This window comes from Mustela nigripes, chromosome 7 (assembly GCF_022355385.1).
Source record: "Mustela nigripes isolate SB6536 chromosome 7, MUSNIG.SB6536, whole genome shotgun sequence".
Taxonomy (NCBI): domain Eukaryota; kingdom Metazoa; phylum Chordata; class Mammalia; order Carnivora; family Mustelidae; genus Mustela; species Mustela nigripes.
In genome coordinates this window covers 133,190,408-133,218,202 of record NC_081563.1, presented here as the reverse complement: position 1 = coordinate 133,218,202, position 27,795 = coordinate 133,190,408, and the positions used below count along the sequence as shown (strand labels likewise).

At 46.3% G+C, this 27,795-nt stretch overlaps 1 protein-coding gene across 4 annotated transcripts in view; it reads right to left on the bottom strand.

Annotated features, from left to right (window-relative positions):
• The window catches only part of DOK5 (docking protein 5), a 258,366-nt gene that overhangs the window by 12,853 nt on the left and 217,718 nt on the right, over positions 1-27,795 (bottom strand). For all 4 annotated transcript variants that reach the window (XM_059408014.1, XM_059408013.1, XM_059408011.1 and 1 more), the window contains one exon: positions 20,507-20,642. In XM_059408014.1, coding sequence (XP_059263997.1) covers positions 20,507-20,642 — 136 coding nt within the window. The remainder of the gene's footprint in view (positions 1-20,506; positions 20,643-27,795) is intronic.

Sequence of the window (27,795 nt, the reverse complement as noted above, 5' to 3'; positions counted from 1 at the left end):
CCAAGAAGGATGAAGCAGGGGCACCTGGGTGGCTCAGTGGGTTAAGCCTCTGCCTTCGGCTCAGGTCGTGATCTCAGGGTCCTAGGATCAAGCCCCGCATCGGGTACCTGCTCTGCGGGGAGCTTACTACCCCCACCCCCGCCTGCCTCTCTGCCTGCTTGTGATCTCTCTCTGTCAAATAAATGAATAAAATCTAAAAATAATAATAATAAGAAGAAGAAGGACAAAGCAGAGGACATCTGGGGGGTCTGGGACGACAGGAAAAGGGCATTAAAATCTGAGCAGGGGGAGTGACAAGGGGACATGGGAATCAGAGAGGAATTGCTAGAGGAGTTACCGGGCACACAGCCAAATCCCCAGCTGCTTCCCCCGGGTTCCAGGGGTTCCAGGAGCTTCACATCTTAGTCCATCTCCCAGATCACCTCCAGCACGCAGGAGGCTGCAGGATGTCTGACGTCAGACTAGGCGTCCTTCATTGCTCCTTCTAAATGTTAGACTCTTAAGATGCCTGCATGTGTGTGCACTCGCAGCTCTGGGGACGATATGCCCAGGGAGCCAGGACGGTGGTTGGCGTGAAGTCAATGAAGTCAAGGCTTGGAGACGCCAAAGCCAACATGGAGGCCCAGGATCATTGGAATGATCAGTGACTAAAAACCAGAATTTTAGAACCAGAAGGGAATTTTGGTATTTGTTTTGCTCACTGGTGTGTTCTCAGCTCTCAGAATGGTGGCTGTTCCGCACACTCTTGCCAAGTGAAAGACTGAATCCAATCCACGATGCGGGAGAGCGGGCTGGAACCAGCTTGCGAACGCCAAGTATTACATTTTCGGAGAGTTTGTGAGCTGGTTGTTAAATGCAGCCATCAATAAAAATTAAATCATGCAAACTTACAGTTACATAAATTGTGTATATAAAATACACACGATTGTGTACATGGTACTCAAGTCACAACAGATGTATTACTCAAAACTCATTGCTTCCTGTTATTATTTTACTATCGTCCATGCTCTGAGATTATCTGAGTCGGTCACATCTACTTGGCAGAGATGGATGTAAAAGAGCACGCCTCTCTAGATCACTTCCCAACTCTGTGTTTGCACACAGGCGCTTTTCTTCAGAGGGCCATTTCTTAAACATTTGCGAGCACGTGAGTAAATCCAACCCATAGTGTAAAAGAAGGGCCTGCGAGCCAAACACGGAGCACCAGACAGGCTGTGTGTGGTCTGTGTGCACCCATCCCCCGACTTGTGGTCTGTGTGCACCCAGCCCCCCACTTCTCACCTGGCTGACGCCTACCTTCCCTTCAGGAGTCAGATCAGGAACCCCTCAACATTTTCCTGACATCTCGTCTCTGTTAATGACATCTAGTGCTCCTACCAGGTATCTCTAGTTCCATTTTTAAAAAAATTTTTAAAGATTTTATTTATTAGAGAGAGAGAGAGAGAGAGCACACAAGCCTGGGGGAAGGTCGAGGCAGAGGGACAAGCGGACTGCCCATGGAGCAGGGAGTCCCACTCAGGGCTCCATCCCAGCAGTCTGAGATCATGACCTGACCTGAACCAACCGAGCCGCCCAGGTGCCCCTCGTGTCCCATTCTTATCCCATCATTTCATTGTTTTGCTGACAGCAGCTGGACACCCCCTGTCCACGGCAGACCACAAACTCCTGGAAAACGGTGAGTATATATATATATGTTCTCTCCATATCCCCAGCGCCTCACTAGGGCCTCCAAAAGCCTCACAAATACAGAATGGATGGAGGAATAAATGAATGAATGAACAAATGAATCCCACATTCGCCCAGGCAGCAGGGGACAGTTTTTAGAAATCAATCCTCATCAGCTCAGCCAATGAGAAGCACCAAAAAGTAAGATCAGACAGTGTGTGCCGTACAGACTATTAAAAAACTCATGGTATAATAAACTAGTGGCTGGCGACTTCCAGTCAGTCCATCCCAGGGGAACTGACATGGAAACTCGAGTGACACCTGGCCCTCGCGTGGTCGCCCACCACTATCATCATCAACAGCACTGATGGGTCCTTTTAAAGACCTCCCGTGGCTCACAGTGAGGGAAATGCTGCTGGCCCAGGCCCTTCTCTCCTCATGATGGGCAAAACATATCAAGCCTCTCGGGAGAGGAGAAAGTTCTAATGATGCTATTTACAGCTTCTCAATGAGAAACACAAACAAGCAAACAAACCAACAACTGTCCTCCACACCACCAGCCACTTTCTGGGTTTGTGCATTCTTCCTTGGGTCTGGCTGACACTTGTGGCTTAGACACTTCTTTGATGAGAGGGAGACCCAGAGTACAGAGCAGTGGCGACTCTTGGCCGGAACACGCCACCATAGCGTCCTTCTCAGGGCTCCAGCCGCTTGACAGCAGAGCCCTGTGTTTGTCGAAACTGACCAGCACGGCAGGAGGAGGCTTTCTGCCGCGGCGGTGGCACATGGGTACCGCATGCGGTGTGTGTGTGACATCAGCCTGGCCCCGTTCAGACGCGGGCTCGCACCACGACAATGGCGGGTCAGCCTTTCTAGAACTCACTCCAACCGCCTCAGGCTCTTAAACTTGCGCCAGGAGGTTCCTGACAGTACCGAGAGCCTGGGGTTTACCAAGAGCGACTTGGCATTTGCAAATCAGATGGGAAGTCTCCGTCCGCTCCACCTGGATCCTGAAGGGACGGAACCAGGACACGGTCTGCCAGTGGGATTCAGCCGTGAGTCAGGGCCGCCTCTCAGCCGGGATGTCTGCTCAACCCGACAGACTTCCAGAGCTCAGGCGGTTCTGACAGAATCCACGGTTTCAAGTATATATAAACCAACTTATTTTCTGTGGATATTTTAAGCACAAAGTGTGGGCAAAGTTGAGTCACAGGGACAATTCCAGAGAGAAATAGTAAAACCGTGTTCCGAAAAAAGGCAGCATCTCCGTGTCTCCCTCTTTCCACTCACCAGTCAGCCTTGCTAACAGCACCCTCCTGGTTCACTGACGTTCTCCCCTGGGCGTCCTGAACGACGCCTTCATTTTCTGCCTACTTCTTCTCCAATGAAAAGAACATCTGAAAACATGCCTTACGTTTGCTCTCCAGACCATGGGTCAACAGTTCTCCAACTCCAGCAAGCAGGAGAATCACCCGGATGGTCCCATCCTCCAGGAATGTGCCTTTCTACCAAGTCTCCAGATGGCTCTGATCTCACGGGTCCAGGGACCATACTTTGAGAATCACTGCCCTGTGTCCTTAGGACCAATCACGATGGAGGGAAAAAAAAGTTCTCCACTGTGGTAAGAGCCCAAATTTGGCCAACAATCGGGATAAAGTCTGGAGCTGCCACTAATAATTGCAGGACTCCAGGCTAGTTATTTAGCTTCCTTTTATTCCTTCTACCACCTCGTCAGTAAAAAAGAAAAAAAAATTGCTTCTACTTCGCAGCTAATTTTAAGAACATCCACGGCTTATTGTGGGGTTCCATCCATTTAGCAATATTGTCATTAAGGCCCATATCAACCAAAATACTGTCTTTAGCAAGAGTTTCTGAAAAGGGTCTTATTAGGAGCATTCACATCTTTTTAAACCTGAGTATTTGATACTGGACTCTTCCTGGGTCACGACAGGAGCTTTAAAAAAATATTCAGGCAACAACAACAAAAAAGCCACCCAATTAAATCCCGAAAAACATAAATATGTTTAGAGAATATATCTAACCACCAGGTCCCAGTTAGTACTCAAGGCATTCAGTGAATAAGGATGAACACTCGGTGTGGGCACACGGATAACTGGAGGAAAAGGAGAAAATCCAAAAGTCCCCCTAAAACCAAAGTCTCCCTCTCCCCCACCTTGGGGAGCTTACAATCTCCAAGGCATCTCTGCCCATACATCTGGTAGCATTTTGCTCAGCACCCAAAAGGGGGTGGTAGGGAGGTCCACATCTTGTTTATGGTCCATTTCTTTAAAAGTTGTAATAAACCGTGTTCTTTCTTCCCTAGTAGTGATATATTTCTGTCATATTCAGGGAACACACAAAAGAATATAAGGTAGATTTGAAATTAGCCCTATACACATCACCTAGGAAAAACAAAAGCAAAGAAAAAAAGAGAACTTTTAACATGCTAATAATTACCTTCTAGTCTTTTTTTTAACTGTGCATGCATAATGTGTATTTTTTTTTATATTTTATTTATTTATTTAAGAGAGAGAGAGAGAGATCACAAGTAGGCAGAGAGGCAGGTAAAGAGAGAGGGGGAAGCAGGCTCCCTGCTGAGCAGAGAGCCCGATGTGGGGCTTGATCCCAGGACTCTGAGATCATGACCTGAGCCAAAGGCAGAGGCTTTAACCCACTGAGCCACCCAGGCACCCCCGTAAACTGTATTAAACACAAGCTGCATGAGTGTGGATATGCTGTCGTGTCCTCTTTTTTACATTTAATATATTGTATACAGGCCTTAACATTCCTAAACACTACTATCTTCTGTATGACCATGTTAATGTCTGTGCCGTAGCCCATCCTTTGTCTGTGCCTTACTTTATTTGCTCGTTTATAAGAAATAAATTATTTCTTATTTGCCAGATGTGATCGTGGAATTAAATTCTGACCCAATCTCCTTCTTAACATTTTTTTTTCCTGCTAACCACAGTTGTTATGCTGGGACCCACTCCATCAACAACTATTCCCATAGTCAGTTTTTAAATGAATTTTAAAATTTAATGTTAATTTACATGTCAACTGGATTTTAGAGTGACTCAAAAATTACCTTTAAATGCTACATCAGAAAATTAGATGACTTGATAATTTTGTTTTTATTCTTAAAGCTGTCTTACCTTCCTTCACATTACTGTGGCATCTGTACCACAGACTAATCTGTAGCCATTAGAAAGAAAAAGGCAAATTGCTGTTAAAGAGGTGTTGAAACCACCCTAAAAATAAGGAGCCACAATTACTTATCTGTCCATGCTCCCAGGGAGGGTTCATCACCGGGGTGGGTTTAGGTATCAACCATCCACACTATGATGGTTCTCAAATGCACACCTGGAGCTCCCCTCTGTCCCCCAAACCTCGGACTTCTGTGTGCATCATCCCATGTCTGCCCACGTGCTTCGCAGGCCTCTCTCGTTGAGCATGTCCATTCCTGAATTACCATTTCTCACTGTCGACTTCCTCCAGTCTCCTCCCCTTCCAGGTAAACGGCTCTTCCATTTTACCTATTGCTCTGCTTAAAGCAGAGAAAGCCCTCTGAGGCTACCTTGTTGACTCTCTAGTCTACAGGATTGCTTACCCACCAGCAAAGCTGGTTTTCCAATCTTCAGAATGTGTCAAGAACGCCCCACCTTTCACCATGTCCAGCTCGCCATCTTGGTCCATGTCACGGCACTCACCTAGATCCCAAGATGGAGGAAAGAGCTCCCGAATGTTCTTCCTATTGATACTCTTATCGCACCTACCTGGGGTCTTTCCCAAATTTTAAAAGTGAAGTCAGCCTATCTCCCCTTCCTCGAAACCCTCAAATGATTTTCCAACCCACTCCAAGAAAAATCCAAGTCTTTATCACAGCTACAAGGTCATATGGTGCCTGGCTTCTCGTTATTTCTAGACCACACCCCCACTTCTTCCATCTCCCCACTTTATCTGTTTCAAAATCACAGCCTTCTTGACCTTGAACATGCAAAGCATAAAATGGCCTCAATACCCTGGCAGAGAGCTGAGGGCAGTTAAGGGTGAGCCGTGAAAATTTCTTAAGGCCCCCTCTGGCTGGAACAATGGGCGCTCAGAAATTTTCAAGGCTCACTCTGTACCCCAGCCCTCTGCCAGCGCATCACCCCATCAGAGCAATAAACCTCCATCGCTCTCTCTTGCTTTACGCTGTAATGTTCTTCAGAGCAAACGCCAAATCTTGATAGATAGATTTATATGTCTATTGTTGATCGTCTCATCCCCCACAACAATGCAGCAAATTCTTTGGACAAGGAGTGTTTCTTGTTCTCTGCTGTCCTCCTGCTTCCTACCACAAGACCTGCCACAAGGTAGATACTCATATTTGTAGAATGAATGAATGTATTAATAAGCAGATTTGCATTTTACATCATGCACAGATCCAATTCTTAATCCAAAAGTCTCTTTTTGATACTAAATGCATCTCAAAATAAATCACAGCTTCCTCCCTCGATGGCACCACATCCATTCACCAGCTTAAAGAACCTGGTAGCTCTGAATCGGGCACTGTTGGTTATGTGCAAGCACAGCACCCCTCCAAGACCAGGCTCGGACAGAGCAGACATCTCTCTTCTTCCCACACTGCAGCTTTATAGACCCTCCCACCCGGCAAGCCTCTACCCCTTTGGGTCTTCTCAAATGAGACTTACGAGAAGACGAAATCCAGGAGAAGTTAAAAGGAGACGAGAAAAGAGTTCTCAAAGAAGCTAAAACATAATTTCAGATCTCTAGCCCGAGAGAAGCACTTCAAATATCTCATGAATAGTAAATATGTTTTGAACTGAATCTTAAAATGTTAGGCTTATTCTTACAAAATCCAGACCAAATGTCTCCCTTAAAAGAGAACAGTGGCTTTAGACAATACTTAAAAAAAGAAAAAAGACATAAAGATCAAGCATGTGTTTATGGAGCATGCAATCTGTTTCCCCGAGTCTAACAAATCCCTATTTCTGAAGTTTATCAAACACACTGCAAAGTACCAGCAGATCTGTCTTGTATGGTTCAGTGCTGGGAGTCATTTATTGAGATAACTACGTTTGCTGCATTTTGTAGGGTTCCTTCTGCTTGATGAAGCAGATTCATTCAATCAATACAAACTGCTTAAAATGTTAATTGCTACGCTAAGTGGCAGTAACCAATCCCTCCTGAATAGAGATGCAAATATTGTTGAAAAGGTCCCGTCATCATTGCGGGGCAACCCCGTGGTGCATGAGAAGATGGAATTGGTTCTCACGGCAGTGTACACAGGTATGCAGAGAGGCTCGTGGGCCTGCCTTTCCTCCACCTGCTGCACAGGTATCCTCCCCTTTGTGTGGGAGGAGGAAAAGGATTTAAGGAGGATTTTAAGAGGATTTCTTAAAAGCGTCTAGTGTTCTTCAGTGAGAGAGCATCACATGATCCTGCTTTCCCAAACCCTTAAATGCAGACCACTGATACAACACATGTAAAGAGTGGTTAGTGTCCAATAATTAGACAATGAAAGAACTCTGAGCATAATGACATTCCGTTCCCAGCAGAGGACTGTGTTCTCTGATTGGCATATATCTTCCCGAGAATCTTTATAGGTATACAGGACATCAAGGTATGCAGTCCCCTGCTGTGCTATCTTCAGGACTTGTCCCATTTCTTCCAGGGACCAAGGAACCAGACCCCGCGTCAATTTAGAGCAGTGGTTCTCAAAGTGTGGTGCCTGGACCAGCAACATCAGCATCACTTGAGAACTTACTAGACATTCAAATTCCAATTCTCCACTACAGACCTGTGAAACACTGGCGCTTGAGCCCAGTGACCTGGGGCTCACTAAGCCTTCCAGGTGACCCTGATGCACTCTGAAGGTGCAGAAGCACTGCCCCAACCCCCCCCCCCCCCCTCTCGCCCTTTCCCCCGGTGCCCAGCCCACAAACATCTACGAGGGCTCTAGAAGTCTGTTTTCCAACTATGCAAAGTCCCCAGATTTTATCCTCTCTGCCAGTTCCGATCAAATCCACATCCTGGGCGGGGTGTGCCTGGGTGGTTCAGTGGGTTAAAGCCTCTGCCTTCGGCTCGGGTCATGATCTCAGGGTCCAGGGATCGAGCCCCACGTCGGGCTCTCTGCTCAGCGGGGAGCCTGCTTCTCCCCTCTCCCTCTGCCTGCCTCTCTGCCTACTTGTGATCTCTGTCAAATAAATAAGTAAAATCTTAAAAAAAAAAAAAATACACGTCCTGGGCTTTACATTCCTCTCCTGACTCTTCACATACTAATTATGAGCTACTGAGCCTCAGTTTCTCCCTCTATGAAACAGACCTAATAGTGCTTCCAATGAAATACAAAGTACTCCAGTATTTTGGAAGGCAATACAGCAACACCGATTTAAATTTAAAAATATTTACAACCTTTAATTCAGCAATCCTGCTCCCGGGTTGACAACATTCAGTTACATAAAGTAACATTCAGAAACTCAGTTAAAGTGGGGTGCCTGGGTGGCTCAGTGGGTTAAAGCCTCTGCCTTTGGCTCAGGTCATGATCTCAGGGACCTGGGATTGAGCCCCACGTCGGGCTCTCTTCTTAGCGGGAAGTCTGCTTTCCCCTTCTCCCTCTGCCTGCCTCTCTGCCTACTTGTGATCTCTGTTTGTCAAATAAATAAACAAGATCTTAAAAAAAAAAAAAAACTCAGTTGAAGTTAACATATATAAGTAAGAGCACATATACGGAGATGTATGATGTAGAATTGTTTATCAGTGACCCCCCAAAATCTGATATTCCCATAGATAGGCTAATAAGTGAGTGTCACATCAAGACCCTGAAATACCAACCAATCCATTAAAAAGAATGAATGAGACCAATGCCAGCCACCTGTCTGTCAAGGGCTAGAGAGCAAGCAGCTTTGCAGGCTGGACGGCCCTCATCAAGCCAATGAATCAACTCCTATGCTTCAGTATGAAAGCAGCCATAACATGATCTCACTGAATGAACATAGCTGTGTTCCAATAAAACTTTACTTACAAAAACAGGCATAAGCTAGATTTGACTCATGGGTCAGAGCTGGCTACCCCTTGAGTCAGACTTATGATAGATGTCTTTTAAGTACTGTATTTCCATGAGGTATTTACTGTTAAATGAGAAAGCCCAGGGGGTATCTTTAATATGTAATAGGATTACAATTTTATAATACAAACAATGGCTTCCAAACACTGATATTACACATGTATCTACATGTGTGTCTGTAGATATGGATTTTTGTATGGGATCACAAGGGTACAGAGAAAAACAAGGAAAGCAGAATACAAACTCCTGCACAAGATTTAGGAGTTGCTAAGGAGGGAATGGTAGACGCATACAAATAAATGACGAAGACAGAAAATACTGTCGTGGCAACCATCCTCTCTATGAGCCTATCTCTGTAGTTAGTTAAATGTCACATACGTGTGTTTCTGTAAAAATAAACAGAATTCAAAAACCAACCCCATCTCTTAAGACAGTGGTGAAAATTAAATGAAATACAGCATTCAGACCCTCCGCGTAGAGCCAGATGGAGCGACGCATTCCAACTGTAATCATCCCGCTATTAGACTAAGCCCCGTAACTTGGTTTGCTGCTGGCGGTCCTTCCTCTCCCCTGACCCCGCGCGGTGAGTTCTGTACTGAAGGTTCTTTAGTTCCTTCAGTCACTGCGCCCATTGATATGCTCTGGGCATCACTTTTAAGTCATGCGGTAATGCCAGGGGCTGGAAACTTGAAAATGAATGAAACGCAATTCCTCCGCTCCCCAGGATTTTAGAGTAAATGGCCGGAGAGCTAGAGGCGGGCTTTGGTCAAGGGGCCTGCCCTCTGCCTCCACAACGGCCCTCCCTCCTCTACAAAAAGAAAGCAAACTCCTGGAAGTAGAGCTCTCCTTCAGTGTGGGTGAGACGATTCCTCGCACGCACGTGTGTCACACGCCTGGTACCCGGCATGGCTTCCGGCACACAGGAGGTGTGCGGTGTGATGGGGATCAGCGACCGAATCACTGAGTGAGTAAGAAACCTCTGTGATGTCCCAACCCCTCTGCCATGTTATCCTTTCTTACTGTAAGTCAACGCCAATAACAGCTCAAGGTTGATTTGTATTGGGTAAGTTCCAGACACTGTGTCAAGAAATCACCTGCCTTATCCCACCTGGCCAGGTAGGTATTAATAAAAACCCCCTTTACAGAGCGCGAGAAGCAAACACTAAGGGTGGTGAAGTCACCTGCCGAAGACACTGGGCCACCATTTAGGACTGGTCTCTTAATTACTCCGGAGATAAAGCTCATACCACCATCCGTGTGTTCTACAAAACACTGAGGTGGTTACAAAGGCCTTAAAGAATGGGCTCAAATCGGGGGCACCTGGGTGGCTCAGTGGGTTAAAGCCTCTGCCTTCGGCTCCGGTCATGATCTCAGGGTCCAGGGATCGAGCCCCACGTTGGGCTCTCTGCTCGGCGGGGAGCCTGCTTCTCCCCTCTCCCTCTGCCTGCCTCTCTGCCTACTTGTTGATCTCTGTATGTCTTAAAAAATAAAAAACCTTAAAAAAAAGAATGGGCTCAAATCCTGTTCTGAATGATAAAAGACACCTGAATTTTACTTCCAAAGCTCAGAGAAATGGCAAGTGGCCAGAAGTCTAGGCTGCTCGGAGAGGGTTACGCCCCTGCCAACTTGGGCAACAGAAGCTACCAGTGATTCTGCCAGGCCCTCAGACCCCCACGGTCCCAGGGGCCTTCTCTCAAGTGGAAATTAGCAATCTGCCAAACACGTGGTCCTTGCTCGGCTTCCTCACGAAACCCATTCTCACGGCAGTCTGATCCTGATTCCGGCTCTGACAGATGTTTGGCTTAAACCACCCAGAGCGCTCTCTTGACTTCCTCTAACCCCCTCCCTCGCTCCGACATTTGCAGGAAACGTGATGGAGATCCCCATCACCGAGATGCTCCCGAGCTATCCCCGAGTATTACGGACGTGTCAAGGAAAGACAGCCCGGTGGAGGCTTACCCGTGGAATGTCAGAAAGCGAAGGAGAGATGGACAGAGCCAAGGAAAGGGAGGAGGAGAGCCAGCCCGCTCTCCTGCGAAGGCAAAGTGCAGCAGAGACACGACTGCGCCAACGGGACTCGCTCAGACTATGCCTCCCTTGTCCCCCACAGCTTTGAGAAAGCAGACGGTTGCTGAAACCAGCCGTTTGGGGCCAACTTTCCAAGGGAAGCATTTTGCTGAACACCAGATGCACTCAAACGGTTATTTTCATGGGGAATGAAAGTGATTTGCATCAATTTATTCAGAGCCATCTGAGTTCTCAGCCACATGCATAAAACAAAATCATTGCTCCCTTTGCTTCTGGTAACTTTTTATGCCTCTTTGCGAAGGATATCCTCTCCCCGTCCGTGCACGGAAATTGATACCCTCGGGGACTATTTTCTACAACCTCTTCAAGCAGACCTGCTTGAAACCTGGGCCTTGGCATGGCATGAAGAGGGAACTGGGTTTGGTATTTGGGCTTCATTTCTCCTTTTCTCTATCCTCATAAAATGGTCCACTTGGCCCGGATTTTGTTCATTCGACAAACACGTAGTAAGTCCTATGCCAGGCCCTGAGCGTATTACAGACACAGGGAGCCTAGCCTCTGCCCTCTGGAGGCTTCCAGCTTCTAGAAGACCGGCCAGTTACTCGGTTAGATTTTGAAGCTAATGCCCGGGGCAAAAATCCCATAGGGTCCGACTGAACTCACCAGAAGCAGATGCTTTTGTGACACGATGTGGTGCTTTTGTGACACGAGACCAGGGAGCAAAGGGTGGTTTGTGTTTTCTGTCCTATGCTTACTCTGGGCACAAGTCTACTGAGAGGTGGCCCGGGGGCCCGGGTGGGCCATGCAGATACCGTATACTTTGTTCGGTTGCACTCCGGAGTGGGTATCACCACTCTGGGCATATTTACAGGATCCTGTAGAGTGCCAGCCCCTGCGGGAGCCCCACACCTAAGGCAGGGGCCTGACCTTACAATCTGATGCCGCCGTGCCCGCACCAACACCACAGAAGATCTTAAGGAAACCACAAACAACGGCATTCAGCCCCATCAGCCAAATTCCTGGTGTTGCCTTGGACATCGCCATTGCTACAGTGTGAGTCTTTTTCTCCCGGCTCATCCATGCCAGTTTCTGTGAGCAAAAAGGGAATCATTATGGTGGCTCACCTCTGACTCTTCCCATGCTCCTCCAAAGTGCCTTACATGTACTAGCCCGTGTGAATCACACCACATTGTGAGGCAAACACACTCTTATCACCCCCAGATGACACGTCAAGTAAACAAGGCAAAGGGAGGCCAAGCTGCAGACGGCGGGACGGACATTCGATCCCAAACACAGTGACCCATCAATTTCTGGCCCAGCTTTCACGCAGAACCTGCCGATCGTTAGAACAGGGTTCCCAACCTCCCGCTGCTGACATCTGGGAGCAGGCTACTCTTTGTTGTGGGGGACTGTTTTGTGTATTATAGGATGTTCAGAGCATCCCTGGCCTCTGACCCTGAACCCTGTGTTAACAACCAAAATGATTCCAGATCCAAATGTCTCTTGGGAGGCAAAACTGCTAGCCACCGAGAATCACCGGTTTAGGGTGACTATACCTTTCAGTTTTCCTGGCTACGTCCTGTTTACATCTGTTATGCAGGCATTAGTCTTCATCAGGGCCAATATCAAGGGCAGATGACCCCTGTAGTCACACAGAGCCCCACGCTTGGTTTGATGTTCTGCCGTCACCATCTTGAAAAATCTTAACTTTTGAACAAAGGACCTTATGTATTCATTGTGAATCGGGCCTGCAAATTACAAGACCAGTCTTGCTCTTAAGAAGGCTGACCTTCCCTGGGGATAAAAATATATGTTTATAAAAAATTAAAAATTAAAAATTAAAAAAAAAAAAGAAGGCTGACCTTGACTCTCAAAAGAGTCCCAGCTGGGAAAAAACTCCTAGGGTAACCCTACTGATTATATGTAATAGAGCCTTTAAAAGCTCACCATGTGATTTTTTTTTTTCCTTATTGAGTGAAAAATACAAAAGTCTGGTTTGCTCTTCTGTCAGAGGCTACACAGCTGGTTTTAGTCACCAAGCAACACATTCATACTTACACATTTTGCATTTTGCATCATAGATTCCCTGGTGCATATACACTCTGACATTCTCCCCAGTAAGAGCGAGCCTCTGCTACCAAGCAAATAGCCCCAATCCTCCATAAAAAGAGGTCTCAGGGACATAGGTTTCCTGGCAAAAATCTAAAGGGCAAGAGGTATGTATTGTTCCCCTGAAGCAGGGGACTAAAACTTGAATGTCTACACGGGTCATGCAGATAGCAGAAATCAGTGAAGTCTTCTGGTTATTGAGACACCAAGAAACGATAAGACTAGGCAGCCCTGAAGGCCATTCATCCTCTCAAAATGGTAGCTACCACTCAATTTTAATTCGGGTGGACACGCTGTTACCAGATAGTCTCAGTTCTCCAAAAGATACAACTATGTATTTTATGTGAAACCTTCCACTGTAAACACTGGGAACTAATTTAATTTAAAAGATATCATCTGTGCCAATCACTTGTAGACCAAACAAAAAGTGGTCTCCCCACATGAGCTCCCAACACCGCCATCATCTTCAGTTGTCTTAACTCCTTTTCCCTGCTCTGGTCATTTGGGGATTCCACCAAAGTTTCCTTACTGCCTGAAGCTGAATCCATAGATAATTTTACTCCCCCCGCCCCCGACCCCGTCACATAGTGGAGGAGGAATTGTATTTAATGCTTGCATGGGTTGATAAATATTTGGGTAGGAACCTAGCATGTAATCGATTTTCAGTTCCACAAAAATAATTGACTGGATCTCCTTAAAATATTGAAACTTGCATAGTTGGCGACAATAGCCCATGCTGGCGCTACCTCTGAATGCATTCTCTAGGCAACATTCTCTTTGGCAGATCCTGGTCATACCCAACACTTTAAGAGCATGAAAAAAAGAGCCATACAAGGCAGAGCACATACGCTGGGGCAACCAAAAGCTGAAACCCCTATTAAATGATTTCTTAAAATGACTGATTCTGGTTAAAATAAAAAATGGCCTCTGGTTTTGCTGACAGGCATTTGGGATGATTGCTTTGCTTTTAGTAAACTCCTAGGAGGAAAAGCAAATCCACATGGTGTGGAAGAGAGGGACTGATTAATAATCAAAGTACATTTGTGTCTAACAATGCAAGCCAAGATGCAGAGGGCCGTCAGTGAGCTACAGCTTGGAGGCCAAATCCTGGTGGCCCGTGTTTTATGGCCCAGAACCTAGAACGGTTTTTCCATTTTTAAAGTAAAAAAGAAGAGGGGGAGGGGTCAAGGAGGAACAAGAGGTAGAGGAGGAGGAGGAGGAGGAGGAAGCAGCAGTACTCTATGTGGCTCCCAAAATATAGAATATTTACTATTGGGCCCTGTACAGAAAATGTCCACCAACCCTTGGAGATGGGTACATCACTCATTTCCTAACTTCTCAACATTGATTAAAAATGTCACTGAAATGATCCTACTTCTCTCACCATCCCCAGCGCCAACACCATCTCTACCCTCTCTGTGATGACTGATTTTGGAAACCTGTATTACTCACCACTGCGCATCTGGTCAACCAGATGCACTCTCTGCTCTCATATGAACATCTTCGGTTCCGATCATGCACTGCTGCTGTCTTACCGCCATCAGGCTGTCCACGGGCTGCCTATTTACAGTGCCACCATCTTAAACATTAATATTAGTGTCAGAAGTTATACACAAAGCTACAACCTGTTGGCATCATTCAGTTTGTTTCCTTTCCTTGTGGAGACAGCGCCACCAGCTGACAAGGACCCTGGCGAGGTCCCAGGAGAGCCTGGCTATGGGGAGGGGTTGCATAAGCTAGGGCAGCGCTTCATAACCAAGTAAAGGGACTCCTGAAACCCGCCACTGCACGGCGCAAGTTATGAGGTTATTATGAGAGACTGGAAGGGCGCACTCCGAAAATGACATGTCCCCCGTAATATACCAGAACGAAAGTCATAGCAAATTTAAGAAAGAAACCTGAATTTCATCTGTTTCTGTCCTATCTTTAGAGTAAATTCCTGGCAGTATCATTGCTGATACAGAGATAAGTGAATTTAATTTTGAGAAATAAGGATGAATTGCCCTCCAGGGAGACTGCGGCAAACTGAACTCACAGGACCCCACCGCTGAATGCACTGACGGTGAATTGCCCTCCAGGGAGACTGCGGCAAACTGAACTCACAGGACCCCACCGCTGAATGCACTGAGGCTGTCAATCTGAACTCTTCATCTAAATTTTAAGCTCCGGTAAAGATTCAAAACAGGTTTTTTTTTTGTTTGTTTGTTTGTTTTAATGTTTATGTTCTCCATATGACTTACCACAATGCTTTCTTTGCAAACAGTAGATAGGTGTTCCACAAAAGGTTTTTGAATCATAATTATTATGCCAGGATACAAAAAGGGTTCACTTGGGAGTGGGAAAAAGCTGATAAATGCTTTAAGCAGTACACAATAAACAAACAAATCAATTAAATAATGAAAAAATCAATCCATAAGTGAACCCAATTAACCAGAGCCCACAAAGAGAAGAGATAAAACTTGATTTTTTGTTTTTTTTTTGAGGGGGTGGTTTGGGAACAGAGGGGCAGGTTGAGCTGCGAGAAGAGTGTTTAGATACATTTAAAAAATAATAAAATAAAATAAAATAAAAACATCCGGGAAAAGCTTATTTCAGAGTCTGAATAGTAATGAAATGGATTCTATGACTTCTTTGATTCTCTCTCTATTAAAACCAGATAGTTTATGGCTTTTTGAATTAGGTTGAGTAAGAATTACTGTGGTTTCCAGAACTGCGGAAGAATGCTATTTGAATTCTACAAATTCGTTACATTTTCTTTGCAAAACCAAGCTTGGAAGTAAACCTATCAATCAGGCAACCCCAAAAAAAAGTGACAAAGAAGGGTTCAGATGAACTCTCAAACCTGGGTTCACCGTCAGGGCACAGGGGAGAAGTCTTATCCGGGGGCCTCGGTGCACCCTGGATGGAGCCTCGCCTGCAGCCCCTAGGGCAAGCCTGCTGAATTAGTCTTCCTCTACTTTATCACTTGATTAGCCTTGAAGGAAATTCTAAAAATGACAGGCCCAGGGGTGGAATGAGGCACATCCCACACACCACCACTCCTTGGTCCAAAATTAGACTTTGTCACAGACACTGATCTCCAAGGTGGCAAAAATAGCAAAAGCTGCTCGGGGGAGTCCCGAGCTGTCCCGGCAGAGTCCCCGTGGCTTCTCCGGCAGGCCAGCTGGCAGCTGGTGAGCAAACAAGTTCTCGCTGCTCGGTCTCATTCAACAGTCTGTCCTTCCCTCCCAGTACTCCAGCCGCCAACCCACCAGCACTCCCTAGAGTACAGAATAACCACACTTTGCTTTTAAAAAGTGAGAACGTGAGAGAGGGATTTTGAAATACAATATTGCTATTTGGTGCCAAAACTACCCAAAGAAACGGGATTTCTTGTAACGGGGATCTTCTAGGGCATACTCTAAGTTGACAGATTTTTCCAAAAGGCACTCTGATAGTCAAGGTTATTTGCAAACTCTAAGCCAGTTCTTAGTGGAGACATAGGGGGGACAGGAGAGGTTTCAGACTCTCCGATGGGGCAAGGCACTGTGACGAGGGGTAGAGGTTTAGGAATCAGACATAAGGATCTTGCATTTCTGGCTCCGGTAGTAAGGAGCTCTGTGGCTGCAGGCAGGTGACGGAACCACTCTGAGAGTGAGTTTACTCATGAACGGATCCATCCCCACTCTAACCTTGACATGCGCCTGAAGCATCGCAACCTTGTGAGGAACTGAAACCATGCCAACCCTCCTGGCCTCCTGCAACTGTGAGATGATGAATGTGTGTTGTGTTATGGTGTGTAGTCGCTGGCACTTCGTTATGAAAGAATAGAAAACAAACAGGCCAGACATGGACAGTCCACAGACGGGTAGGCGACCTGTGGAGAGTAACAACAGAACGATGTAGGGACTGTGGGCAAGTGGCGTCCCCCAAAGAAGGCAGATAAGACCTGGCATATCTGATTGTAGTTGCCTTGGGGGGTATAAGGTCAGTGCTGTCAGACCTTTCCACTTTTCAAAGATAGCGTAGAAATCAGAGTTTATGTGAAACCTCTCAATTTTTAAACACTGGTCACTAATTTGGTATTTTTAGAACACTGGCAAGCTAATCTCACGGAGGACAAAGAAAACCAGTCGTGAGTGATATGGAGAAAAGCAGGGTTCTCCCAGGACACCTGCTCCAGATTTGAGTCCCATGATTTCCAAGCTGGTGGCCTTGGGCTTTCCATACAGCGCAGTTGTCGGGTTAGAAAGTCCTGATAATACTGCTTGTTCCAGAACAGACACAAGATACGTATTTATTATTATGGATATCATTACTGTATTAGCTTCCTAAGGCTGTGGTCACAAATCACATGACTCGGGGCTTAAACAACCTCACTGTATCCTCTTACCACTCTGGGGACCACATGTCCAAAGCCAGTTTACTGAGCTGAAGTCAAGAGGTTGGCCAGGCTGGATCCTTCTGGAGGCTCCAGGGGAGAACACTTCTTTACCTTCTCCAGCATTTCGGGGTACCCACATCCTTGGGGCCACATCTCTCTCCCCCACCTTCAAAGCCACCAGCAACAAACTTCAAATCTCTCGCTCTCTGTCCCTGTTTTCACCGTCACTTCGCCTTCTCTTACTCCTCCTGTTTCCCTCTCATAAGGACGCTTGTGATAATACCGGCTCACTTGAACGGGCCAGGATAATCTCCCCATCTCAAGAGCCCTAACTTGATCATATTTGCAGACTCCCTTTAGCCGCATAAGGACACATTTATAGGTTCCAGGGAGTAGGAACCATCTTTGGAGTGTCCTAATGACTCAGCCTATCACTACTATCGTTCCTGTGATGAGACCGACACACCTCCTCTTTACAGCTGCTGGGTTCAGGTCACAAGTCTGATCCCAACCAATGCACTTTACAGCTGCAACTTCAAACAGGGGCAGGTCCCGCGGGAAAGCACCTGTCTGTAGAGGTGGGTTTGGGAATTTTTATAACAGAGGCAGCCAACAGTGGGGTCAGGGATTCCTAACAATGAGGCTGAGCCCAGAGGTGGGCATCACCATCTTTTTCCATTTAAGACCTGGACTACCCGGAGAAGCAAGCCAGTAGTGGTAAACATGCAATTCCTAGCTGAGGAAATAGCCAGATCTATGTAGATCCGTTCTTTGATGCCAGAAAATGCAGAACTGTAGCCCCGGGAAGGTCGGGGGGGCTGGAAGGACTGTCTTCATTGGCTGCATTGTCCCGGGGTGGTTCTTTTCTCCCCAAATCAGGGAGTGATTCACGTACATTAATTCTGAGCATTTCATAATCCCCACTTAACATCCTTGAGATTCAGATCCCATTTTGAAGCTTACTCATTTCCATCTAAAACAGGAAGTTGTTACTTTAAAAATCATATTCATTTTATGGAACTCATTAAGCATACAGCAAATTAAGAGCAAACAACATTATTTGCCAGTTAAATGTGCAAAGGGATGATCTAAACGAATTACTCATATTCCTGATTAATTTTTAGTGGAAGTAATGAGGAGGTTGTAAATGGAAAAACATGTGCACACCAAACCTGCTTTTCAAACACAAAACAATTTATGCTAATTGATGGCTTTACCAGTAAGGTAATCTTGGAAAAACTCCCTCAGATGCTTAAAAGCATCTAATGGAACAGGTAAACAATTTTAACACAAAGAAATGTTGCCCTGTAAAGTTCCAAGTAGACTTGAAGTCTACCTTACAGCCATCTGTCTGTCTATCCATCCACCAGCCACTCACCCATCCATCCATTCATTTATCTTTTTTTTTAAAGATTTTATTTATTTATTTGACAGAGAGAGATTACAAGTAGGCAGAGAGGCAGGCAGAGAGAGAGAGAAGGAAGCAGGCTCCCTGCTGAGCAGAGAGCCCGATGCGGGACTCGATCCCAGGACCCTGAGATCATGACCTGAGCCGAAGGCAGCGGCTTAAGCCACTGAGCCACCCGGGCGCCCCACCCATTCATTTATCTTATCTCCACTGCACTATCCAGAACTTGTAGGCATAGGGGAAATGGATACCAAGACCACATTAGTTCAAAAAAAATATTCTGAAATTGATGGGGAGAAAATCAAGAGAAGAATATTTCATGATGTGTGAAAATGATATGAAATTTGAATTCAGTGTCCATGAATAAATTTGCTTTGCAGCGGAGTCATATCCACTAGATTACATTTTTATCTAGAACTGCTTCTGCAAGTAGTGAAGTAGTTGCAACAGAGACCATCTTACTCCACAAAGCCTACAGTATTTACCGGCTGGCCCTTCACAGAAAGTTTTGCTGATCTACGCTCTATAATCCCAGACCACTGCATACACAAGTCATCTGGGAATAATCTGAGGCCACATTGGGACAGATCATTTTTCGGGCATGCTCTTCCTTTGCTTTAAATCCAACCACCCCACATGTTTAAATCATACGTTTTCAAACTACCCTAACCTTACAGTGCTGGCCCCGTTCCCTTTGGTTTTGCAGACTTCCTTCCAGATGTGAGGCTCTATGCATTTATTTGCAGCCACAATGCATGATTTGCATTACTTTTAACTGTTGTGCCTTAAGACTTCAATCCTAACTCTCTATGCAGTCCCTAGTACGATGCAATGAACAGGGCAGGTAATCCCAGGGAGCTCTGTGCTCATGGGTATTTGAGTTTGTGTTGTCTTTATGAATCAACGTCCGTGAAGGCTGACCAACCAGAGATGGGAGACGCATGGCTCTGGGCAGGATGGAGTCTCTGCACAGGTTTCCCTTGGCCCACAAAGCATTACTGTTTTGTTGCTGGTCTTAGCTAGAATTCATTTCCAACAGTGGCAAACTACAAGATATTATATACAGACTCAAATCCTTGGCTTCCTTAGAAAAAAATCAAGAGATGTCCTACGTGGAGCCCTTAGGCTCATCAACAGTCCTCTGGTCTTGGGCTTTTGATATTTTACCCCCATTCCCTTCAGCCCTCTTCTGTCTGGCTCCCACCACCATTTGAAATGATAATGTGTGGTACAGCTATGAATATATACCTATAGGAAGATAATCTACACAGTTGTGTCTACAGGTGTCCATATGCATCCAAATTAATTCTGATGAACATAGTCATGACAGTGGACTAATGATGATGTTCCCTCCCCGATTCATATATTGAAATCTTAACCTCCAAGGTGATGGGGTTAGGAGGTGGGGCCGTTGGGAGGAGATCAGGTCATGAGGGCAGAGCTCCCTTGCCCCATCCATCAGTGAGACACAGAAAAGAGAGTCATCTATGAACCAGGAAGTCGGTCCCACCAGACACTGAATAGACCAGCACCTTGATCTTGGGACAACAAGCCTCCCAGTGAGAAATACATAAATTTCTACTGTTGATAAGCCACCCAGTCCTCTGGTACTTGCTGGAGGAGCCTGAACTGATAAAGACATGAACAAGTAGGAACTGAAGTACAAAGCACATCAACAGGGATGTCCGGACACTGTGCCACCAGCTGGCTCTTGGGGCTTTGCAAAGATGGCATTTAATCCAGTTGAGTTCAGGAGAAAGCCATCTGCTCAAATACTGCAGGCCATATTTTTCAGCATAAAGATTCTATGATTGCATTCTACAAGGGTACGCACTGGGTCATAAGGAAGAAATTCCGCACATACCATTGAATTTTTCACGCTCTGGAGCAAGCGCTCATGCTGCTCCGCTATCGCCAAGGCAGCGGAGTGGACCTTCTGGTAGATGGCTTCCCCATCTCGCGTTTGAAAGATAAACAGCCCTTCCCCAGTTTCACACATCCTGTGAAAACAAAAACAAAAAGCTTGTGAAAATCCAGCTCCAAGAACTGCCACGCACGGGGAGCCTAGAACACTCCATGAAAGGAGACCCATTGATTTCACACACGTTCAGGATTCTTGTCTATGTTGGTTAAATGACGTTAACTAGAATCAAAATTTCCAAAGGATTTGTTGTTAATCTGGGCAGGAACCATTCATACGACGCTAACACGGTGCTGAATTTTTTTTTTTTTTTCAGTCAAGAAGCCAAGGTTAATAAACAGCTTTCTTGATTCTCAGTATAATCCCAGCACTTTGCCTTCCCACTTTCCAAGAGGCACCTGTACACTGTGTTCTCAGGACTGTCCATGAATCAGAAGCTCAGTAGAAACTACATCAGCGCAGATGTGGAAGGAGTCTGTGACTCGTAGATTCTGTTCCTTCCTCAGAGACAATGGCTTTATGGATTCTTTCATTTCCAAAATCATTCTGGATTCCTTTTTTCTCACTTCACCTACTGACTTTTACCTTGGACACTGTTCCAGCATCCAAAGTGGTCCCAAATGCCCTAACACTCTTCCTTTATGGCCTTAGCTAACAGAAACCTGTAGGCGGAAACCCAGAGCCAAGAGAAGGTAAAATAATGAGTTTAAGTTGAGCCTTTCCTACACCCTTTGGGAAGATAAGGATTCAGACATAAGAACATGATGGCCCTATAGACACACTGAACAGTTTTGAATTTCCCCAGAATTATTCTGCCTACAGGATAAGTCTGTCACTCCAAACCATGGATTTTGCAATTCAGTCAAGAATCTAGAAGACCATCAGGAGCTCAGAAAGCAGTGGGAAATTCGCTGACGCCTGCACGTAGCAAGGATGTAGCAGGGCGGAGTGAAATAAGCAAAGCCGGGCTCCAGACTGCCGGGCTGGGGTCGCGCCTCGCCAGCCTTGTGAGCCGGTATGTGCTACTTGGCCTCTCTGCGTCTGCAATTCCACTTGTAACATAAACAGAATGATAGTAACCACCCCCTAAGTGTCCTGAAAGTGTTAGACAGGATACGTGAGTACACAAAGGAAATCTCCACGTCCATAATTCCACTGGAAGGTAAGCTCCGTGTAGACGAGAATTTTTCCTGATTCATTCACAGTTCTGCAACCAGTGCCTAGAGCACGGCTCACCCTCTATCGGGCCTTCAATAAAGAACTATAGAATGGGAAATGACAGGCGGCGCTAGGCAAAGGTATAACAAAGAACTTGAGCCAGGCTTCCTTGTGGAAGTTTTATTTATTTATTTATTTATTTATTTATTTATTTATTTATTTATTTTTAAAATTTTGGGGGGGGAGTTTTATTTAAACTGAAGTTCTCCAGACCCCCTGAGGAGGGCAGGGCTCTGGCCGAGAAGGGAGGAAGAACAGTCTGGCAAGGAACCGCACAGAGAACACCCTGAGATGGGACAAAGGCGAGTGGCCCAGCACACAGGGAGAGGGGGGCAGGAGGGACAGCCTATGTTGCTGGAGCATCGGGGACCAGCGTGAGCACCGCAAGATGAGGGGCTTCATTCTGCAGAATCGCCACCCGAGGGCAACAGCTCCCACAGGCTCGGATGCAGACTCTGGAAACCGTTACTCTCTCTTTGCCTGTGACGTTTCACACCAACATCGTGTCTGAGAAAAATACTAATGGGACTGCAATTATGAGAACTAAAATAAATGACCTCATGGCGGGCAGTATTAATAATCGAACTTAAGAGATCGGAATCCAAGTCAGTTCCACAGTGCCTCAGGGCCAAGGTGAATTTTCCGTGTGGGCACGTGCGTGTTTAGAGTTTCTGGACACTGTGGCAAGCAGGATGTATCTTACATTCAACATGTGTATTTATGGTCATCTTCTTCTCTCCACCCCGGCATAGCGCTTATTAAATCAATAATGCTACCGTAGGGAAGGAAAACATGAAACAAGATGGGATCGGGAGGGAGACAAACCACAAGAGACTATTAATCTCACAAAACAAACTGAGGGTTGCTGGGTGTTGGCAGAATAGGGATTGGGTGGTGGGGTTATGGACACCAGGAAGGGTATGTGCTATGGTGAGTGCTGTGAAATATATAAGCCTGACGGTTCACAGACCTGTACCTCTTGGGCAAATAATAAATTATATGTTAATTTTTAAAAAGTTACCTTTCACATTTACAATTACATTAGATTTGAAAGAATTCAGTACAAACAAGGCAAATCATAAGAGCCTCAGCAACAGATGTAAAGGTAAAGACATGGGCTTTTTCTTCAAGGAGTTTACAATGCACTTGGTTAAAGGAGATCTGTGTCAGTGAATAAGTTCGAGACTAACAACAGGGCACAATGAGCCATACAGGGTCAGAGGAGCCCCCTGATAAAGCAAAGCATGGACGAAAGGCGTGGGTGTGAATGTTACATAGTAACGAAGAATTTCAGGAAGCCAAAACACTGGAGAGAAACTGATCAGAAGCATCATACAGAAGAGACACAAAATCAGGAGCAAAACATTGTAGAATGTTGTCATTCTTTTGTCTGGGAGAGTGAAGTGAACAAATGGAGTGTAACCACTCCCCCACACCGGCTGCAGAGTGCCAGAGACACTATGGCAAGAAAAATAGACACACAGAAACACAACACGAAATAAACAAGAGGCTTAATCACATGGGATCTGGTGGGTCCAGCTTGAAGAAAAATGTGGGGAAAGGTCTTTGGGGCTTGTAATTTAGGATCTCTACGCCGGCACAGTTGACATCGGCGATACTGCATGGCCAGATCATTCTTGGTGGTGGGAAGTCTCCTGTGTGTTGTAGGAGGTTGAACAGCATCTCTGGTCAGTCTACCCACCGGCAGCCAGTAGTATCCTCAAGTTGTGACAACCCAAAACCTCTCCAGACATTGATAAATGTCCCCGAGGGGGCAAAAGGTCCCCAGCCGAGAAGCAATGAAATAGACCCAAAACAAGGGGCTGAAGGAGCACTGAACTTATGGGTCAGAGGTGGAGACGCCGTACACAGAAGGAAGCTTCTGGGAACAGGGGAGCTGTTGCTTCGCCACAGACGGGATTCGGGTTGAAGCAGAGTATGCCCCAGCCCTGTGGTCGGCGTGGCCTTGCCCGTTCCAGTCACTGGGGCCACTGCCTGGATCTCAGCTCAGCTGGAGATGAGGCGGCAGCTGACTCTGCTGGTGTAGTGTGTGTGCATGTGTGTGCGTGTGCGTGTGTGTGTGTTGCCTGGAGACCAGTAGCGTGGGAAAGAGAAACCAGCACATCAGGAAGCCACTCAGGACACCGAGCATGGGGCACCTCTTGGGAATGTCAGTCACCCTCGTACAACTTTTCTCTGTCAAATTGTTGTGCCGCCTGTTTAATACTTTTAAAATCGACTCACGTTTCTTCTCTCTCAAACAAATGTATTGTCCATAAGCTACCAAATCCATAATCATAAGCCAGTATGACCCGCAATAAATTGAAGGCAGACGTGAAAACGAATGCAATGAAAACAAAATACGTTATTGAACCCTGTCTTCGGATCAAAAGACCCAAACGGGATGTGTGCTCCCTCATTAGTAACGCAGGTAAATTAAAAAGTGTTAGGGGCACCTGGGTGGCTCAGTCAGTTAACCACTGCCTTTGGCTCAGCTCATGATCCCAAGGTCCAGGGATAGAGCCCTGCATCGGGCTTCTCTTTCTCTCTCTCTCTCCCTCTGCCCCTCCCCGCCACTCTCTCTCTCAAATAAATAAATAAAATCTTTATAAAAACAGAAGAAGACAGTTTTAGAAAATAGGGTTTAGACATGCCAGCACCTCTCCAAAATGGTTTTTACTGTAATTTAATCAAAAGGATCGAAAAGGTAGTTGGGAAGAAAAATACTGCCACTGTGCGAGTCCCATTCATTTACTATTAGGCCTCTATCACAAAAATCACCCCACATTTGGGGAAATGTGGGTGAGCTCCCCTCCTGGAGGTGGTATGGGAGAGAGGTAGGAAAGACCATCTCCTCCAGTTCCCACATATGTTGGAATCAGGGTCAAGTATACTGACCTCTCGAAGTTTCCACGGCCTCATATCCCAGATGTTAATAATAAGATCACCCAAACCTCTGAAGGTCCTGGGAGACTGTATTTTATCTTTATCAAGGATCCTGCATCAAGGTAAGCACTGAATTAGGATTTATTGTTCTTATTTTAACTTCTTAAGTCAAAGCCTCAGGGAAAACTTCAGGAGGGAGGCACAACTGCATTTTTGCTTGGAAGGAAACTCAGGTGACCACATCCCAGGACAGCAGGGGAGCAGATAAGATGCCTGGCGTGGAAGGTGTGTGGCTGGGGATGAGTCTTTGAGGCTCACAAGCTATGAAAACAGAATAATACAAACCTCTTCTCTGAGAACAGAAATACGAATTCAGGAATAGGATTCTCCCTTTGGGAATAGCAGCAGCTTTCACTATATAAAAACTACAACGCAAACAACCAGGGGGTTTTATTTCTCCAGCTCCAGTGAAGTAGTGTTCTGGAGAGTTAGAACAACTTCCACAAAGCTCATCAGTCCCATGAGTGAGCAAAGACAAGGTCCCCAGATTGGGAGAGTGCTCTGACTGTCACAGGCTGAACTTTCTCCCCTGGTTCCACCATCGATGTCGCCAGGCTTCCCAGAGGTTCCCTTAAATGTGTACATTATTACCTTTTAGATTTAAATTCTAACCCCACATATAGGGACTTCAGAGTTTATGAAAACAAAACAACAAAACTAAGCATCCAAAGTCATAAAACATGGCTAGTGTAAGAGACAGTGGTAGTTTGTTAATTATATCTGTTCTTAATCACGTAACAGGTAAAGTCAAAGAAACATCCGTTTTCCCCTTTTGTTTCTCCAGGCCATGCCCTGACCTAGATCTAAGGGGGCAGCTGTCCCTCATTTTTCCTGCTATGGTGCTCTCCGAGCAGCGGGCCGAAGTGGAAGGGCTTTCACAGGTCTAAGCCCAAACGCGACGTGTGTTCTCATCCCCAGGAGAATGAAAAGTCGGGTTAGCACCAGAGGGAAACCGCGGGACAAGCCTTGAAGTGAACAAGCCCTTGGTTAACAGACCAAACTGAAGTCCGGTCATCCCTAGGCTGCCCTCCACCCGCCGGGGGTTCCTCTGTCGTCTGAGCTGCTCTAGGAGGATCCTGACCCCCAACCCCAACTCATGGCCAGTCAGTACACACTTTTGGCTTTAGCGGCAAAACATGTCCGTATCCAAACACTTGAGCCCACGATCATTGTGACCAACGTTCCTGCAGCCACTCTTGTCCTCACCGTGAGCACTGTGACACCCTCCTAACTGGTTTTAGCTTCAGAGTCTAGTTTAAAAGAAAGAAAGTCAGACCGTGTCCCTTCTTCGCTCACCACTTCCTAGCTGGGAAAGAATTTAAACTTGTCCAAAACACCTGGTCTAGTCTTGGCGTGGCAACTACCTGGGAGGTAATTTTTGTTTGCCTGGGCTTCTTGGGTTGGACAAATGGGAAGAATGGGATTGAGGGTGAGGCTTGGGGTCACGTGCCGTCAGTGGACCTGGAGGATGGGTCCGGCCACGTGCACAACCAATGTGTTGATCAAACACGCACGTAATGAAGCCCCAGTAAAACCTCTCCACTGTGGCTGGGGGCTTCCTCGCTGGGGATACTCTACGTGCACCGTCAGATGCTAATAGGAAGGCAGGATGCTGCTCTAACTCCACAGGGGGAGGACACAGGAGCGCTATGCCCGGCCCTGCTCTGGATTCTGCCCCCCCGCCCCCGCCACTTCTTCCCTGGCTGATGTTAGTTACTCTGTATCCTTCGCTGTTAGAAGCTTTAACCATGAGTTTCATAGATGTCAGTAAGCTCTGAATCATTCCAGCAAATCACGAAACCTTTGGCGGTTGTGGGAATCCCTCAACTTGCAGCTGGTGTCAGAAATGGGATAGGTCTCGGGGACTGTTCCTGCAAACCTTGCAGTGACCCACCTCTACCCGCCACCCCCCGGGGCACCCCAACAAAGACTAAAGCCCAATTCTTTACAGGGGCCTTCAAGCCCCACATAGCCAGACCCTGTTGCATGTCTACCTTTACACACGGTGCTTCCCCCTCCCTTGTTCTGCCCGGGTCATGTCAGCCCCTTGGCTCTTCTTTGCACGCTCTGCATCTACCCGCCTCGGCACCTTTTTCCAACCCCCTTCTTCTGGCTGGAATGCTCTCCCCGCGAGTCCTCCTCGAGCTTTTGTCAGGCATCCCTGACTTGGCAAAGCCAGTCCCACTCATTCTATTTAAAATCGCCCCCACTCCTTTGGCACTTTCTGTTGAATGACTTTATTTTTTGCTGTGGTCTTACACAATCTAACATCTCTTTTACTTTTTAAAATGTCTATTATGGTCTATACTCCCCTTTCCTCTACGGAGTGAATTTCACAACAGCACAACACTTGTGTGTTCCATTCACGGCTCCACATCAGTCTCCTCGCGTGCACTCGGCGGACATCTGATGGAAGAAGGAAATGACTCACTCCTACTAGACCCTTCTAGAGGGTGAGGAACCGTCCCACAGAAAGTAGCCGCCTACACTAGTGGATTATTGCCTGCAGGAAGACGGCTGCAGCAGACACATGGCCAACAGGTACGTGAAAATACATCCAGCATCACTCACCTTCAGGGAAATCAAAACCACAAGAGGGTATCACCTCACCCCGTCAGAACGGCTACTATGAAAAGCAGAAGAGATAACAGGGGTCTGGGAGCAAGTGGAGAAAAGGAACTACTTGTGCACTGTTGGCGGGAATATGAACTGGTACAGGCCCGTGGAAAACGGTATGGAGGTTCTTCCAAAAACTAGAACTAGAACTGCCTTACGACCCAGCGATTCCACTGCTGGGTATATATTCAAAGAAAATGAAATCACCGTTCCAAAAAGATACACACACCCCAGGTTCACTACAGCGTTATTTACAATAGCCGAGACACGGAAGCAGCCGAGTGTCCACCAATGTAAGTGCATAAAGAAAAACTATATACGTATACACATATGCACACAATGTAATATTAGCCATAAAAAAGAAGAAAATCCTGTTATGTATAACACCATGGATGGACCTCAAGGGCATTAGGGTAAGTGAAATAAGTCAGACAGATAAAGACAAATACCGT